This window comes from Cyprinus carpio, chromosome A1, assembly GCF_018340385.1.
Source record: "Cyprinus carpio isolate SPL01 chromosome A1, ASM1834038v1, whole genome shotgun sequence".
Taxonomy (NCBI): Eukaryota; Metazoa; Chordata; class Actinopteri; order Cypriniformes; family Cyprinidae; genus Cyprinus; species Cyprinus carpio.
Genome location: NC_056572.1, coordinates 32705107 through 32723441, shown reverse-complemented (window position 1 = coordinate 32723441; position 18335 = coordinate 32705107). Strand labels below are relative to the sequence as shown.

The window sequence follows — 18335 nt, the reverse complement described above, 5'->3', positions numbered from 1 at the left end:
TAAATTTGAATATCATGGAAAAGTTATTTTATTTTAGAAACTCATGTATTAAATAAATTCAATGCACACAGACTGAAGTAGTTTAAAATTGTGATGATTTTGGCTCATATTATGCTTTATTTCTCAATCAGCTTCTCAAAACTCCTTATATTGTGATCTCGAAATGCAGAATATATTTTAGTGCATTTGAGAGACGTTCTGTTGTGCTGCGTATACATGCACAGTTTGCAGCCTTAATCGCCTCTTAGGTAATTTCATGACTCAGCTGACTACAAAACTAGGTGCTCATATTTCTTGTGCGGGTTATTTATGATGAAGTGTCAGTGATATAGAGCGTGCGCCACATATTTACGTACCGATGAAGAGTGTGCGCCATAAACACAGTAAAACGGTTGATGGGACAGGAACGTGTGTTTTACTGACATATAGTCTAACAACATCTCATCAGACAGCAGTTCACAGTTGTTCTGCTGAAGCTCATTTGGCTGCTGTATCTTTTCCGCGCTCGCCTGACGCTGAGGTGAAGCTGAAGTGCGCGTCTGAAAATTCTCCCATTGATGTGGTCATAAAAAGATACGGCGGTTCCGCATCTTAATAAATGCATTTATTGTCAAGAAAAAAATAGACAAAACTGCGACCGTGCGTGCGTGTTGTGATTGTGAATAACCTCATAGTCATTTGATGGTAAGAAGAGCAGCAAGAAACTTGAGAAAGGGCTTGATTGTACCGAAGTTTTAGAAATGATTATGTACCCCTCCATTCCATCGAGCTGCAGGATGTATAATCTTCTCCCTCTGACACCACAGACTCAGGAGAGTCAGATCTTGATTTTGTTGTGGCACCTTCATCATCCTCTCCAGCTTCCACTGAAGGTGAGGAGGATTCAGAGGATCCTGGATCTGGGTGGATTGGGAGAAACGGAAAAGTGTGGTTTTCCACCAATGTGGAGACACCTGTCAGAGGCGGGACTCCAGGGCCGACGCTTTATGCCATCGCAAGGGTCCAGAACGTGGATTCTGTTTTCAGTCTGTTTTTTACAGAGGAGATGCTTGACCTCATTGTCAGCATGACCAACCTCACAATGAGAAACTGGACTGGGGTGGACTCCACATATCTCCGTGCCTACATGGGGCCACTGATTTAGGCTGGCGTCTACAGGTCCAGAGGGAAGTCCACATGTTGCCTGTGGGATGATCGCAGTGGTCGTGCGATTTTCAGAGCCACCATGTCCCTCACAAGATTCCATGAAATCAGCAGAGCTCTGAGTTTTGACGTCAAGCTGCCGAGACCAGCTCGTCATAGAGAGGACAAGCTTGTCCCCGTCAGATCCCTGTGGGAAATGTGGATGCATCACATTCCCCTCCTATTCAACCCTGGCAAAGATGTCACAGTGGATGAGCAGCTTGTGCCATTCAAAGGGCGATGCAGCTTTCGGCATTACATGCCAAAAAAAAACAGCCAAATGTGGACTAAAAATTTGGGTGACTGCTGATGTTGCCACATCCTATGACTGGAAGTGTGACATATACCTCGGTAAGACAGGTGATGCTGCAGAGGTGGATCAGGGAGAGCGTGTCGTCATGGAAATGACAGAAGGACTCCAGGACGTGTGTGACAACTTTTTTACCTCACTTGCTCAGGAGCTTCTGCGGAAAAAATAGCCTTGGTCGGGACAATCAGGAAAAGTAACCAGAGCTGCCAACCAACCTGGTGCAGGTTAAAGGACGACCTGCCCTCTCCACCGTCTTCACCTTCACGAAGAACACCACAGCTGTGAGTTACATTCTGAAACGGGGGAGGAATGTGATCCTCATCAGCACAAGGCACCGCGAAGCAGTGGTGACAGAGGGACCGAAAAAGAAGCCAGAGATAATCACAGATTACAACCGCTGCAAGGGAGGTGTCGACAGTCTAGACAAGGTATGTGCCATTACACATTTGTTACTACATGCATCCAATTCCTGTTAATTTTTACTGAATTCATGTGCTTGTTAGAGATAAATTTAGGAGATACAGTTCGTGTTTTGACAAAGTTTGCATGATTATTCTCATTGTCATGTGAAGCTTAAAAATACTTATGATGAAATCTGTACTTATTCTTTTCTTGTTCTTTTATTTTTGTAGGTTGTCGGCACCTAGAGCTGCAGAAGGAGGACCAATCGGTGGCCACAGACGTTATTTTTTTAATATGTTGGACATCTCGGCATATAATGTATATGTCATCTTCTGTTTAGAAGAAGGCTTTTCCTAGAAGAGCTGGGAAATCCTCTGGTCTCTGCAGCAATATTGAGGAGAGATTCAGTCTCCTGCAGATGTCCCTCCAGACACAAATCCACAGACACCAGCAACTCAGGAGTGAAAAGGGGAACATGCAAGTGGTGCACAGGACAAAAAAAAGAACAGTCAGTACTTGCATCTGTTGTGGTGGACACACTTGCAAAGAGCACCAAGTGATATGCTGCAAGTCCTGCTGGAAAGACTGAACACACACACATGCACACATACACACTAAATAGTTAGTTGAATTGTTTAGTTCTCCATCCATCCTCAACTGCATTTTGGTTCATAATAAATTATGTTCATAAATCTGATGCATGTTAGATTTTTTAAAGAAAAAATGTAAAAGTGTATCACTGAAGGATATTAAGGTTTTAAACTGGCTTTACCATCAAGAAAAGACAAGCATTTCACACATACTCCGTACTTCTCACCATCAGAAGGCAGCAGGTGCATAAATACACTTACTTTGTTTCTGTTTACTACATGTAGTTCTGAGAGCTGAGGTGCATATTTTGATTTTCTCAGACGCATCAAGGTACGTGTGCAAAGGTCTCTCTCTCACTCTCTCTCTCTCTCTCTCTCTCTCTCTCTCTCTCTCTCTCACACACACACACACACACACACACACACACACACTATAATATGCTGTTATACTCCATATAATTTCATATACAAGCCAGAAACTAAGCTTTTATTATGCTTGTATTTATTCAAAGCTGAGAGGAACAGAGCGACTCAACGACCAAAGCACAAAAATACTGAGGTGTTTGCTTCATGACAATTTCTGTCTGTAGATGAGCACATCTTTCTGTTATTAAGCATATACATCTTCTTTTGTTCGTTCAGCTAATCTAGACTACTAAATCTAATGCAAACTTGTTCCAGCTGGTGCTTGTTTTATTCAGTGCACTTTTGACCTAGCGCTGTACATCTCAAGAGATTCAAATGATCAACTGATTTCAGAGTATGGTACAGCTACAGACACATTCTGTGTAAGTAAGCCTCAACTTAATCATCTGGAAAGCTGGCTTCTGATAGCCAATGGTCAGCAGAAAGACATCTAGATTTGGGAATGATTTGATTATCTTCACGAGCCTCCTGGAGATATAAAATGTGGTGTATGGATCAAAACTTGACTGATCTTTGTGGATGGTCACCTAAATTTTCCCAAACCTCCACTGTCCGTGAGCGGTGACAATGATGCGATCCGCGTTGCTCTTGTCTTGCTGGCCGGTGTTGTGTTTCTTGATGTAGTTTGGCAGCATATCCACTCCTGGTGAATTCAGATCGCCCAGCAAGTAGTAGGGAAAGTTCACATCTGGAAGAAGATTCCCTTTACGTTTAGTGCATCTGTTCTCAAAGAGGTGAAAGCCGAAGTCTTCCTTCGTGGGGTCACACGCCAGAAACATGTTGTCACCATGTCTGGGCCAAGGCTGACCGAATCAACACTCTTTTAGTTGGGGTATAGTTGTGATTTTTTTTGGCAAGGGATTCATCTGATGGAGAGACGAAGATAAAATGTTACTTATTAAAACCTTTGAGTTAATATTTGGCAAATTCCCTTTATGACAACTGGCCCTAGGTCTAAATTTCGGAACTTTATAAATGGAGAGCTTTACTGTAACTGATTTCTGTGATGTACAGTTGACTTTTCAGCATCATTACTCCAGTCTTCAGCATCATTACTCCAGTCACATGATCCTTCAGATATCATTCTAATATGCAGATTTAAACATTCCATATTATTATCAATGTTGAAAACAGTTGTGCTGCTATATATTTTTGTGAAAACCATGATCATTTTTTTCAGGATTCTTTAATAAATAGAAAGTTTAAAAAAAAAAACGCATTTATTTGAAATAGAAATCTTTTGTAACATTATACGTCTATATCTGGTGTAGTTTAACAACAATAATATCCAGTGTAAAGTTTAAATAGAGTGTTTTGTGCTGGTGTCTTTTAAAGTCGAGGAGAATGAAAAGCTCATTTGAAGTGAAGCAGACACTGAGGGCGTGTACTTCCCTGTAGAGGGAAGCAAGGCTATAGGCCTATAGACAGAAAGAGAGAGGGACAGAGCGATAGAGAGAGATTATAAAGGCTATATGTAGCACAAATTTGCATATTTTGGTCCTGAATGCGTCATTCATAACAATTCATATTTGCTGTTCTCACTAATGCTATAGAAACACCCATTAGTTGACTTACAGGTTGGACGTGTGTGTCTGTTGCTGTTTTGATGAACAGAAACTCATCAGTGTGGAAAGAGAAACTTATGTTATTAATACAGATTTACATTAAAGCTACTTTATGCTGTATAATGGGCCTGTGTTACATCTGCACTCATATTCAGATTTCATGTTATAAATTATTCATATTAAAATCTATTATCAGCATGGGATAAAACTGTTTAAACTGTGAGGCTGTGAGGTGAACATGTCCCCCAATGTTCAGATTAATGTTTGATCTATATGTTTTTTTAAAAGATAAATTCTTGTTTCCCTCAACCTGAAATATTTGTAAATATTGTGATAAATCATTTTAAGAAAATCCAGTGATAAACATGCAAAGCTCATCATTTATCCAAGTAAGTGATTAATTCAAAAGAGACAAGCTACAATACACATACTGACAATAATGTAGAAAATCTATTTTATAAATATAAGAGATAAGCAAAAATGAATAAAATGTGGATCAGCATAATTTGTATTACAAAAAAAAAGTTCAATATCGCTTTGTTTGAAATCATGTCATGCAGGACAGAAATGTTGTTCTTTGAAAGTAATTTGAAAATCTGCTATTTATCCATTACAGTATAATGTTTACTATCATCACACTAAAAACATCCATATTTGTCATGAGGAAGATTTGAGCATTTTTAACATTAGTTACACATAAGACTTCCTTGTGTGGAAGTTTATTGAAGCACAGACCAAAAAGTCCAGGATGAGAAACACACAGAAAATGGGCAAACAAATCTAAAACATGAATCAAAGCAAGCCAGGTAGAAAGACACAAACCACATGATTACAAGAATGCCCAGAATAAAAGAACTAATAAAGCATCCCATTTGAATTATTAATATAGCCACAGTGTAAATATGATCATCATAATTACGTGCATGTGATGCAGCTGATAGTTGGGTAAGAGTGACTTCTTCATACGCTGCTTCTAGCAGCACACAGTGGGATTTAATAAAAGCACGTCAATTAAAAAAATGATTAATCTAAAAGCAAATTATTTTGGATGAACAGAAATGGTATCTTCAAAGACTGCAAAGATGAACATATAAACTCAGTAACGACGGCGCTGCCTGATCTTAACTTGTCTAATGAATTCGGACCATTTTAGGCTTTGAATGATCCTGATGAGGCCTTGACTGATGCAGAAGGTGGAGTTCTCATCAAAACTCCCCTGACCTAAATGATGGGTCACATAAATCCCTGTAAACCAGGTTTCATTCCATTTTGAACTGACTGAAACAACAATGCGATCCGCGTTGCTCTCGCGTACATCACTGTCATAATTCTTAGTAACATAATCAGGCAGCGCGCCTGGATGGTGCAGGTTGCCTATTTCATAGTACTGGTCAGTTTTAGGAAGAATTCCTTCTGAATTATGGAATGGATGGAAACCAAAATCTTCTAGGTTGCATCGTGCAATCATCCTGTTGTTGTCAATCTCAACACATTTGTGAGCAAACCAGCACAGCAGACTGAGACCATGTCTTGGATATGGCTGACCAAACTCGGTGTCTTTCAGATGGGACAATTTTTTCAGCTTCCTTGGTCGGCCCATTCTGTGTATAGAAGACAGACAGAATAACTAAAAATAAATAGGGCTACAGTGTAAAAATGTCATTTAAAATTGGCAATGATACTGTGTACCTAATCTCTAAGCTCAAGTGGCACAGCATTGCGTTACGAAGCACAAGGTTGGGGGTTCGATTCCCCCGGGAACACATGATAAGTAAAAATTGATAGCCTGAATGCACTGTAAGTCGCTTTGAATAAAAGCATCTGCTAAATGCATAATTTTAATTTAATTTAATTTCTTTAAACACACATTCAACACTCAACAGCCCATTACTGATCAGAGTCTGAAAGCTTTTTTATATAGTATGTCACAGCTGTTGTGTAGCAGTGTAGTAATCTTTCCCGCTTTCTATAGGGGTTTTCCTGTCCATTAGAGGCTCCCTATTTTTTTTTTTTTTTTTATTGTCTGATTGTTAATTACTTATTTTGCATTTTCAATTAATTGTCCAGCTGATTCAGTTAATCATCTGTTGTCTCTGATTTGTGCCTTGATCTTTGATCTTGATTTTTTTTTCTATTGGTTGAATCTACACACCCAATTATATTTTCTATTTTACTCAATTGGCACAGAATGTTTTCATAATTCTTTACTTATTGGTGTAGTTTTAAAAAGCACATTTAAAGAACAATATCCGCTGTGAAGTTAACATGATCCTATAATATCTGTGAAGTTGATCTTGTTAACAAAAAGCAATAAAATAGACAAATAAAGAATAGGATACTGCACCTGTACTGTAGTTCATCCGCTGTAAGAAGGATCTCTGTCTGTGATGACTATCTCTGTTAGTGGGTGGTGCAAAACACAAACCTGCCGCAAAAAACTAACCTACACACATTAATTCTTCATGTGGTGCTCATATAAGGGCAGGATCAGTGAAGTACTCTGTGAAACGAAACTATACACTCATGAATGGCAACCTAAAGTTGAGCAAGAAAGAAAAGGCCAGTCTATTAATAGGATCATTTATTGTTGTTGAAGGAGTGTTTGCTTTCTACACCTGCGGATAATCAGGGGAGTAACTGGGAAAGTGAATGTAAAGCAGACTGACAGTAGTGTGGGTGTGTCTAATGCATAAGACTAGAAAACACATAGATCATCATAGTATATTAATAAAGGCAAAGAGTCATAAAAAATTAACTTTGTTATGTTATAAATTGGTGTTTAAAATTAGCATGTATGTCTATACATGTCACTGTTATACTTAAGTAAATATTTAGGTTTATATAAGTCCATTTCTGTACCCTTATATTGTGACTACAAAAGGATATTGAATATTTCCAACTGTAATTGTTCAAGAAAAAGGTACAATTCAATGAACACCCTTTGTGACAACATGCCCCATGAGTAAAGAGGAGTTTTGTGTACCAGTTTGTGTCAAGTTAAGTAGTATCTGTGCATGCATGGAATGAGTCATTCAAAGTTAAAATATGAATTTAAGTTGAATAAATAATAAAGACCTTAGTTCTTCCATAGTTTAGCAGGAAGAGAGAGAGAGCAGCTGAATATGTAGGAAATTTGTTGTTGCATCTTTAGTTGTTAACACATTTGTAGTAATAACATAAAATGTCTTCAACTAAACCTCATTTTTGTGACACTGATAATGCTTATTTGCTGATGTCACTGAACTCATGACAGAAACTACTCTATAGTAACACACACTAGTTTTTCTACAAGTTATAAGTGTGTTTCTGTTGCTGTAGTGATGAAGACACACTCATCAGTGTGGAAAGAGAAATACATTATAGAGCAGGACAGTTATGAGGAGATTTACATTAAAGCTACTTGATATTAAACTGTATAATGTCTCACTCATATTCATATTTAATATATTTAATATGAACTTTCAATCATGAGCAAACCACCACAACAATAGTGCACTTTTTAAATACAACAAATAAAACAAAACGATAAATAAATTTTTCAGTAAAGAAAAACCTGTAACTGTTTCTTTATTTATTACTTTGAAAATTGTGTTTTCGTCTCTCATTACTATTGTGGTATTACAGCCATTTTTGTCTGCCTCATAAATTCTTTTATACAAATAATTTTTTTAAATAAATTATATTAATTCTTAATGAATAAGAAAACTTAATTTAAATCACTCTTTTTACTGCAGTGAACATCTTCTGGGTTGGCTTGGTTTTGCAAGTCTGTAAATAATGACAGAATTTTCATTTTTGGGTGAACACTTCCTTTAATTCATTGAAATTAGACAATTAATTAAACGATAAACAGTGAAGTAAACAGACAGAACACAATGCATTTATTATACATGAAGAATCATAAAGCTTCTCATCCAGAGCAAAGTCATCACACAAATTAGTCATTTATGGCCCAAGTCAATTTACAATTCAGATAGAGTCATTTGTTATGAATGGTCCATAAATGCATTTATTTTGGATGAACAGGAATGTTTGATTTCAACTCAGAGTGTCTGTAGGATCCAGACCGCACAGATGAGCGTGTACATAACACGAGCTCAGCGACGTCCACACCAGTTACGCTGCTGCTGGATCTTCACCTCCCCGATGAAATCTGACCAGTCCATCTTCTGAATGATCTTAATGAAGCCTTGGCTGATGCGGAAAGTAGATTTCTCATCGAAGCGGCCCTGACCTAAGTGATGTGTCACATAAATTTTCTTAAAATATTTGTCATTCCATATTGAATTGACTGAAACAACAATGCGATCTGCATTGCTCTCACGTACATCACTGTCATAATTCCTAGTAACAAAATGAGGCAGTGCACCTGGATGGTGCAGGTTGCCCATTTCATAGTGCTGGTCAGTTTTAGGAAGAATTCCTTCTGAATTATGGAATGGATGGAAACCAAAATCTCTGTGTTCTGGGTCATATTGTGCAATCATTTTGCCGTCGTCATCAATCTCAACACATTCATGAGCAAACCACCATAGCAGACTGAGACCATGTCTGGGATACAGCTGACCAAACCTGGTCTCTCTCAGATGGGCCAGTTCATTCAGCTTTCTCAGTCGGACCATCATGTGCCTACAAAACAGACAGGAAAAGTAAACAAACAAACGAGACTGGACTGCAGGATAGGACAATGGGTTGCGCAAAATTGCAGGACTTGATCAAAAAAATGAATATCACAAGTATGATGGTGTAATATTTAATTTATTAAAATGTATTAAATAATATTACATAAAAATATGATATTATGTATTATGCATTACATGTATAATATAATATAATAATTTTTTGTTAAATTCAGACGGGATCATAATAGAGCACAAAAATTATTATTCACCTGTATTATTCACTTTAGTTTCTTGAAGACTGAAATAGTAATGTTTCTTACATATTTCCCTTCAGCTTGGCACATGTATATATACATATATATATATATATATATATATATATATATATATATATATATATATACATATATATATATATATATATTATATATGCATATATATATATATATAGCATATATATATATATACATATATATATATATATATATATATATATATATATATATATATATATATATATATATATATATATATATATAGTCTGATTTAGAGTTTTTTTTTTTTTTACTTTTTTTTTTTTGGGTAGGTAGGTAGGTAGGTATATACACTAGTTAGCCGGTTAGTTAGTTAGTCTGTTAGTTTTACAGTCATTTTCAATCTAGTCTCATTCCAAACTAGTCTTATTGGACCAACAAGTGGACGCAGTATGTTTCGTTTCTCTCTAAACGCACCCACAGTTCAGCAGCTTGCTACATATATTTAAACAGCAATATAATTGTAATGTAATTAAATTTGGTCTTAGTAACAAAAAGCAATGCAAAATCAGACAAAAAGAATGTAGAATAGGCTACTGTACCTTATTCGTGCGCTGTGGAGGATCTGCGTCTGTGTAGCGCACGCGCTCCGTTTATTATTCATATCTCGGTCAGTGGGCGGTGACAAACTTGGGCCTAACATTTCAAAAAGACTACACCTTGCTCATGAATTACAACCTAAAGTTAATAATAATAATAATAATAATAATAATAATAATAATAATAATAATAATATATATTATTATTATTAATAATAATAATAATAATAATAAAGTCCATTCTCTTAAATTACCTACTAAAAAAAAAAAAGAAAATATATAATTGTTACATAAATTAAAACGGTTCCTATTGTTTTTTTAATTTGACTTTAAGTACATAAATATTTTTTTTCTTTTCTTTTCTCAAAGTGTTAAACGATTAAAATAAAGATAGCCTTGTTTTTACAGAAACAGTGTTTACTTTTTACAGCTTCGGAAAAGCGGAATAACCAGGGAAGTGAAAGTAAAGCAGATGAGGAAAACACTCAAAAAACTTCCACAGACATTAGTATATTTATGAATAGATCTTTGGCACTGACCGCCTCATTTTTATGACATTGATAATGCATATTTGCTGATGTCACTGAACTCATGACAAGGACATCTCTATAGTGATAAACAACAAAGCAACCAGGGACTACTCTATAGGGGGAAGTCGTGGCCTATAGTGGTTAGAGAGTTTGGCTGTATGTCACGTCACTTATTGTCACTTATCACTTATTATAGTGACACACACTAGTTCTACAGGTTGTACATGTGTGTCTGTTACTGTAGTGATGAACAGAAGCTCATCGTTGTGGAAAGAGAAACGCATTACAGCAGGACAGCTAATGAATTGTATAATGTCTTATATTCGAATTTCACATCAAATATTTAATAATAGCCTATTATCCATATTAAAATGTATTATAATTTATTAAGATTTATAATTAATGACATTAACTATATTCTTAACATTTACGGCAAAGTTAATAGACACGTTTACATTGTTAAATAAAAAACTTAATCACACAAACACAAGTCAATGTTTTTTTTTTTTTTTTATTCTACACAAGGTAATACAAAGAATATATTTCAAAGAATAAGCACAAAAAGAAATTACTATAAATCAAGACAATGATATTATAAATGTTACATTTAATTTAAATAAGCAATAATTTATATAACAAACAGCAGCTGATGAAAACTATATAATTTTAAACAAAAAATAGACAGCAGCAGCGAGCAGCATCAGCACAACGCAGCAAATCAGCACACTCCAGCATTTCTCACTCTGATCGGTGTTTGTCTGGTTGTCTTGCACACGTCCAGAACCATCGGTGGGTTCTCTGTGGAGGTCTATATGACTCAACTCTTGAAAGTTCTTCATGAGTTCATTGCTAGTAAGCCTACTCTGAAAGGTGTTCGTCCGCACCGACTGAGGTATGCTTATGGATACACTTTCAGAACCATTGGTGGGTTCTCTGTGGAAGTGTATACGACTCAACTCTTGAAAGTTCTTCATGAGTTCATTGCTAGCAGGCCTACTTTGAAAGGTTTTAGTCTGCACTGACTGAGGTATGCTTATGGATACACTTTCAGAACCATTGGTGGGTTCTCTGTGGAAGTGTATACGACTCAACTCTTGAAAGTTCTTCATGAGTTCATTGCTAGCAGGCCTACTTTGAAAGGTTTTAGTCTGCACTGACTGAGGTATGCTTATGGATACACGTCCAGAACCATTGGTGGGTTCTCTGAGGAAGTGGTTGTGGCTCAATCCTTGAATGATCCTCAGAAGATCAATGCTAATACAGTAGGTGTGATTCTGGTCAAATCGCACCTGATCTGAGTGCTGCGTCACATAAATCTTCTTAAATCTTTTCCATCTTGAGTCAAAGGACACAATGATGCGATCTTTGTTGCTGTTGTCCGACTGTCCTGTGTAACTTCTTGTGACATAATGAGGCAGTGATCCAGGATTGTGCAGGTTGCCCACCTCATAGTATGGTAGATCAATTTTAGGAAGAAGTCTTTCCTTATTAAAGAATTGATGAAAGCCAAATGCTCCGTTCGCAGGGTTGCACTTTGCAGTCATGTTGCCATTGGAGTCAATCTGAACACAATCATGAGCAAACCACCACAACAGATTCAGACCATGTCTGGGATGTGGCTGACCAAACCTGGTCTCTTTCAGATCAAACAAATTATCCAGGATTCTCACCATGTTCCTGACAATCCTGATGAAAAAAAAGTGCACTTTTTGCAATAAATGTTATAATATTGTGATTTTTATGTACAATTACAAAAACACTGCAAAATGCAAAACCATGAAGGGACAAATATCTAAAATATATTAGGTCTTAACTTAAGATGTTAAATTAGGATCTCATCTCTAGTTAGGAAGTCTTAAATTCCATTATCAAGTTCGACAATCCACTCTCAGGTCTGTTACCAAGCGACCAACACTGCGCGAGCTGCTGCTGATGAGGTAAACAAAATAACAGAAGCTACTTCACTTTGAAAATCGCCTTTTGCAAAATCTGTAAAGCATTAGTCACTTGCGCTATAACTTTTAATGCTCCGTGACGCTTTAATGGTCTCTGTAATGCTAGTTACAGTTCCTGTGCTAACTGTAATAGGCTATATGTTGCGCGGCAGTCTGTTTTAAGTGTTTTGTCATCAAAATCTTCCGGATCCTCCAAGAGTCTTTCCACCGTTAAACGTCTCCGTTCTTCATTTTCAATTATCAATAAATGTAATACCATTGTTGGACAGCGCAATTGTAAGCGGGTTTTCCGTTAGCCTTCAAATAATTTAAGTAAGGACAGTTGTGGGGTTTTTTTTAGGATTTTTATTTTTATTTTTTGTAAATACCCCCTTCCTATCTGTAGTTAAGATAAGACAACACACTACAGGAAACACTGTTCTGTAACAGCTTTGGTTCTAAATGTCGTCCTAAATGGAATTTCCATGGTTACCAAACAAATAAGATTCGATTTTAAAGTAATACGCCGCCAGGACTTTGTTTAAACCAGTTAATTTCATCATTAGTTAAGTCTGCAGAATTGGAACACCTGTTATATACTTGACTGACCAAAACCAAACAGCAGGCTCAAAAAGAACTAGATTATAGATACTGATCACAGAAACCTTCAAATTAAGAAGAAATTTTGCAGTGACAAAATGGTGAATAACTGACAACATATATATATATATATATATATATATGTACATTATATATAAACAAAAAAATTTTGTGTGTGTGTGTGTGTACAGTATATAGAAACAAAAAAATGATACACCTTACCTTGTAGAAGCCAAACCAGGTCTCTGGCACTGACTGCTTCATTTATATGACATGACAGCATTGCATGTTTGCTGATGTCACTGAACTCATGACAGTAACTACATAACACACACTAGTTGTCCTACAAGTTTATGTGTGTGTGTGTGTTTTGATGAATAGAAACTCATACTATGGAAAGCAGAAACACATTAGAGCAGGTGTGACAAATAATGAAGAGATTTACATCAAAGCTACTTCATCTTAAACTATAATAATGTCTCACTCAAATTTACATATAAGTTTCATATAAAATATTTATTTTATTTATACAGTTTTCATAACTGGGAACAACATGGGATACAATTTATATTTTATGATATATTAAACATCTCTGTTTTTTAAATGAAAGAGTCTCAAAGTTTTATCTTCTTTCTCCCTCGATCGGAAATATTGATCTACATCATTGTAATAAATCGTTAAAAGATTCCAGTGACAAACAGCAAAGCTCAACATCATATCTTAGATTTACAGAATGATAAACATATATTTATAATTACATTTATACATACATTGTAGCTTATACGGTTATTCATTTAGCAGACCCTATTCAAAAATGCCATTTGTCCAAATTCAGCTGCGGTACACAGTTTCAAAATTAAAAAAAACACAGCAAGAAAACTACATTTTCATGATTGAATGCAAGAAGAAAAGAGCAAAAATTAACAAAAATAGCATTTTGAACAGACAACCTTAGTAGATTGATTTGACTTTTGACTCTGGTAGGGTTCACTCTTCACTGACTGAGCTGGAGATGGAAACAGTGTATGTCTGCAATGCCTTTGGTAAAAAGTCTGATAAAAATTATTCATAGTTTCTCTGAGGAATTCTTTACGGCTCAACTCTTTAATGTTCTTCAGAAGATAAATGCTAATACAGTAGGTTTGATTCTGGTCAAAGTGCACACGATCTAAGTGCTGTGACCAAACCTGGTCTCTCTCAGATCAGACAAATTATTCAGGATTCGCACCATGATCCGTGATGGGAGTGTTCACACTCTGAAAAGTTCTGCAAACAGAAACTGATGCTGCTTCATGGCAGACATTTATAGCAGGCAATGCCTTAAGTGGAATAATTGTTTCTGTTTGTTGCTTACCTTTGAACACTAAAATCTTGTTTTATCAGAAATACTCAATAAGGAATGAAAATTGTGTGAACCATCCCCTGTCTTCCTCACATTCTTTGTAGGCATACCTGTTTTTGAAAGGTATGATACTACCCTGACAGCACACGTACATCACTGAGATGTCTGCATTTACATCAGCAAGATGGATTTTTAAGATTGTTTACTCATCTATTTATAGGACGTTTCCTATCAGATGTCAAATAGACGTTTAGGAGATGTCTTTAAGATGTTTATGATTTAGAATGCATGTAAAACTGAGATCTTAAAGACGTCTATCAGATGTTTGTACACAGCGGATGCTTTCCAGATGAAGTGATCTTTAACAGACATCTTGCAGATGTACATATGCTATCGAGGCTACAAAAAAAAAAAGACTAATTTGCACAAACAAAAAAGAACAGTTTGAATTTTGAGTTCCCAAAGTCATTTTATTTTAAACCAAGCCAGAGAAACCACACATTTAATAGAAATCAGGAAACCAGCAAATGAATCAAAATTTGATTATAACAGGAGACATAAAATAAATAACAGTGACGAGAGAAGCGATTCAATCGAGCCAGTCGATTTGCAAATATGAATCAATGCACGCTGGTGATATCTGCTGGTTAAAGTCATGTAAAAGCACAGAAGAATAACCTGAGATCATTTATAATCACAGGTTTAATACATTTAAACACAACACTATCCTCAAACCACAGATGTTTCAAAACAGTAGGATGTAGCGAAGCCTCGTTTGCTGAAATACTGTGAAGGTTTGTGTGCCGATTCATTCCGAAACAAGATTCATAAAGGTCTCGAAGCTTCGTGAAGCAGTTATTCAAACTCACCTATCACTAATACTGTAGATGCTTTAATCAATTCACCATTACATAATAAAATTTATATAATAATCACTGATATAATGAAAGCAGGTTAATGTCAGCAGCCTTTTGAATGGCTCAAAGAATGGTACACCAGGAGTTGTTGTCAGGTGCCGTCTCATAATGATTCTGTGGTGTGAATCTGAAATGATCTACTCGAGTGCTGGAGAGATAATCCTCTCGACTCATGTTCTTGATGATCTTGAGAAGGCCCTGGCTCACTCGGTAGGTTCTGCTGCTGTCGAATCGTTTCGGGTCACTGTGTTCAGTCACATACACCCTATTGAAGCTGCCATCGGTGTCCCGCCGCACAATAATGCGATCCTTGTTGCTGTCAGGTTTTCTGCTGCTGTGATTTGCCCTGACATAATCTGGGAGCTTGTCTGCTCCTCGAGCGTTCAGGTTGCCCACCTCATAGTATGGGAGATTCTGAATAGGCACAATGTGATCATCATCTTCAATTCTGTTTTGGTATTTGTGGAAGCCAAAGTCTCCATTCTGAGGCTTGAATTTCGGGACAATATCACCATTGCTGACGTGGATATAGTCATGAGCAAACCAGTACAACAGGTTCAGGCCATGTCTCGGCTCTGGCTGACCGAAGCCTGATTGTTTCAGCTGGGACAGTTCATTCAGGGTGCTCACCATGATGGATGACTGTGTGAGAGAAAGAGTCAATGAAGAACTATTTAGAATAATAGTAAAACCATACAACGAGGCAGTACAAACCAGTCAGTCACTTTTATGTTTAAGGGGAAAGTGCATTTTCGATGCTGTAATTTATCCCCATTTATGTTTTCCACCGCTTTGAAGTCACTTTTTTTGCCTACTTCATTTCAATGGCCATGTTTATGGCAATTTATTTTTAAATGATTAAATATAAAAGTCACACATTCTTAGTCTTTCATTTAATGTATAATTCTAATACAATGTCCAATCATAAATGGAGTGTGTAGAAGAGGCTCTAGCATTCTGAATGGCAGCAATAACACGTCCGGGGAGCCCCAATGTGTTTAAGTTTGCCCTCTCACAGGGCCCTGTCTTGGTGAGGAAGGCAGATTTCCCTGTCCATTTGGAACAGGAGGTCTGTGCGTAATGGGAGGGTCCACTAACTAACTAAGGCTGAATAAAAAGATTGTCACATCTGGCGGAGGCTAATCTGGTGATATGTCCTCCTGAAGACACACAAGTAAGCAGTTTTAAATCCAACTGAGCTGTGTAAGTGCAGGGGTTTTATGCGCTCGGTTAAGGGGCGGCCCCTTACCTGCCTTTGGGCACTCGCTCCTATCTGACAAGCCAGACTTGGTGCATTTGGATGCTTCTGCAGAGGTCTGGGACAGATGCCCTTCCCATAGGTGGATCTCGAACACAAGATGATGAAAAAGAACATCACACCACAGGTTTAAAAAAAAAAAAAAAAAAAAAATTTCTCTCTCTCTTTAAAATTTTTCTAGAACTTTGTGGGTCATTTTAAATTAAGAACTTTAACAGTATTTTCAACAGTATAAATTGAGAAAAGAAGGCCATATTTAAATTTTGAGAATTTTGTAAAAATACACATTGTTTTCTATCATGAAATTATGGGTGAATTTATATTTGATATTTTTGTCTCAGACAATCCATCTATTTAAAACCGTGTAAGAAAGACACATGATTTTAAGGCATCATAAATGTGTACTGTTCTTATGGAAAACATAAATATCTTAATTTTTACCTTGTATGGTGAAAACTGATCCTCCAAGTTTCTTGCAGTTATCTGTTTATCGATCTGTAGTGAGTTGAGTTCACAGAGCAGAGGGAGTTTTTAAAATGATTCCTCCAAGACACGCCTCCTTTGAAAATCTCACAGCTGGGAAATAGAAACTTAAGCTTAACTTAAGGGAGTAGCCCACTAGTTTTATGATGACTGAATAATGCACAGTATTTACTGTATACTAAAACAGTATTTGGATTTATTAGTATTATATGTCACATGACCACACTGCATTGTATGTTTAATGCAGAGTAGGATTCTGGAAATAAAAAGCTATTTTGCTTTTCTAATGCATATTTGAACATTTGCACTAAACTATATATACGCTATATGCTACTGACATATGACTATGCTATTGTTAATGCTCGTGAACATTGTTGTGTGTGTAGGTGTAATTATCATGAACTTTAACATTGAGTAACTGAAATAATATAAATTATATTATTATTATTTAAATGAAATATAAAGTGCCAAGGCAACAATCTTTTTTTTTTTTAGTTTGTTGTACCAAATGACTAAAACTGACTTATAAACTAATTAAAAAAAGAAAAAAGGGTAAAAGCCACCAAATTACTGAATTAAAATGGAAAAACTAATGTAAGAATAAATATATGCAATGTATGTTTAAACTTGTTCCTAAATAGATGGGAATAAAAATTAAGTTGTAAAAAGAGAAAAATATTAAACCTAATACAAAATATTAATACAATATTAAAGACTGTAAAACAACACTGGTGTGCATTGAGTTAAAATTGTACATTTTTTCCAATAGTAGTTATTAGGAGTTAAAACATTTACACAAAGAAATCAGTCAAATATAAGTGTACATTTCTAGATTAAAAGAAAGAAAAGGCGATAAATCATATGCATCAATTTAAGCATTTTATCATGGCACATTTCATTGACTGTGTTAGCCAAGTATATTTTATTCATACTCTTTTTTTTTTGTATGAAATATTTTAGGAGCTTCAGAGTTGAAAATTTAAAACTGAAGACACTTTGACCAATGCATTTCAATGCATTTACTCTTCCAAACAACTATAATTATTAAAAAACACTTCATAGAGTCTTTTCCATTAGGGTGCAATAATAAGATAAGTTAAAATAAGATAAGATAAATAATAAGATAAGATAAAAACCCTAACTGAGGAATTTCTTGCCATATTTAGGCAATGAAATATTTTGGAGCAGAACAACTAGGAAGAAAAAACATATCAGGTCTGGAAATCTCATGAGAAGCCTGCTTAAGCAGCATAACTTGAAGAGAAAAAGGTTTTACGGTAAAAAGGGTTGTGCCGCTTTGATGCAAAAGATAGGTAACTGA

At 36.0% G+C, this 18335-nt stretch overlaps 4 protein-coding genes across 6 annotated transcripts in view; all 4 read right to left on the bottom strand.

Annotated features, from left to right (window-relative positions):
* The window catches only part of LOC109093063 (type II inositol 3,4-bisphosphate 4-phosphatase), a 577378-nt gene that overhangs the window by 210938 nt on the left and 348105 nt on the right, over window positions 1-18335 (bottom strand). The gene's annotated exons all lie outside the window — the stretch shown is intronic.
* LOC122145981 lies at window positions 8268-10081 on the bottom strand. Its single transcript, XM_042763004.1, has 2 exons — window positions 9954-10081; window positions 8268-9104 (listed from the first exon to the last, which is right to left on the bottom strand). Exons 1-2 carry the CDS (start codon window positions 10052-10054, stop codon window positions 8573-8575), a joined length of 633 nt encoding a protein of 210 aa, XP_042618938.1. The 5' UTR covers window positions 10055-10081; the 3' UTR covers window positions 8268-8572.
* LOC109056036 lies at window positions 10963-13057 on the bottom strand. The gene has a single exon (XM_019073245.2). It carries the CDS (start codon window positions 12151-12153, stop codon window positions 11137-11139), a length of 1017 nt encoding a protein of 338 aa, XP_018928790.2. The 5' UTR covers window positions 12154-13057; the 3' UTR covers window positions 10963-11136.
* On the bottom strand, window positions 14806-17439 carry LOC109097467. 3 transcript variants are annotated; one of them, XM_019111118.2, is made up of 3 exons: window positions 16973-17439; window positions 16523-16619; window positions 14806-15915 (listed from the first exon to the last, which is right to left on the bottom strand). In XM_019111118.2, the coding sequence occupies exon 3, from the start codon at window positions 15904-15906 to the stop codon at window positions 15337-15339; it is 570 nt and encodes a 189-aa protein (XP_018966663.1). In that variant the 5' UTR covers window positions 15907-15915; window positions 16523-16619; window positions 16973-17439; the 3' UTR covers window positions 14806-15336. The 3 variants fall into 3 exon arrangements, with proteins under 3 accessions (XP_018966663.1, XP_018966680.1, XP_042618865.1); XM_019111135.2 differs by lacking the exon at window positions 16523-16619; XM_042762931.1 differs by lacking the exon at window positions 16973-17439 and having other exon boundaries at window positions 16523-16962.

What these genes read in the sequence shown, in the direction of transcription:
- LOC122145981 (XM_042763004.1), bottom strand. Translation starts at nt 10,054, where the DNA reads ATGTTAGGCCCAAGTTTGTCACCGCCCACTGACCGAGATATGAATAAT. An exon ending in CTCCACAGCGCACGAATAAG is followed by an intron (nt 9,105 to 9,953) that starts GTACAGTAGCCT and finishes TCTGTTTTGTAG; the next exon opens with GCACATGATGGTCCGACTGA.
- LOC109056036 (XM_019073245.2), bottom strand. Translation starts at nt 12,153, where the DNA reads ATGGTGAGAATCCTGGATAATTTGTTTGATCTGAAAGAGACCAGGTTT.
- LOC109097467 (XM_042762931.1), bottom strand. Translation starts at nt 16,648, where the DNA reads ATGTTCTTTTTCATCATCTTGTGTTCGAGATCCACCTATGGGAAGGGC. An exon ending in GAGCGAGTGCCCAAAGGCAG is followed by an intron (nt 15,916 to 16,522) that starts GTAAGGGGCCGC and finishes TCTCTCACACAG; the next exon opens with TCATCCATCATGGTGAGCAC.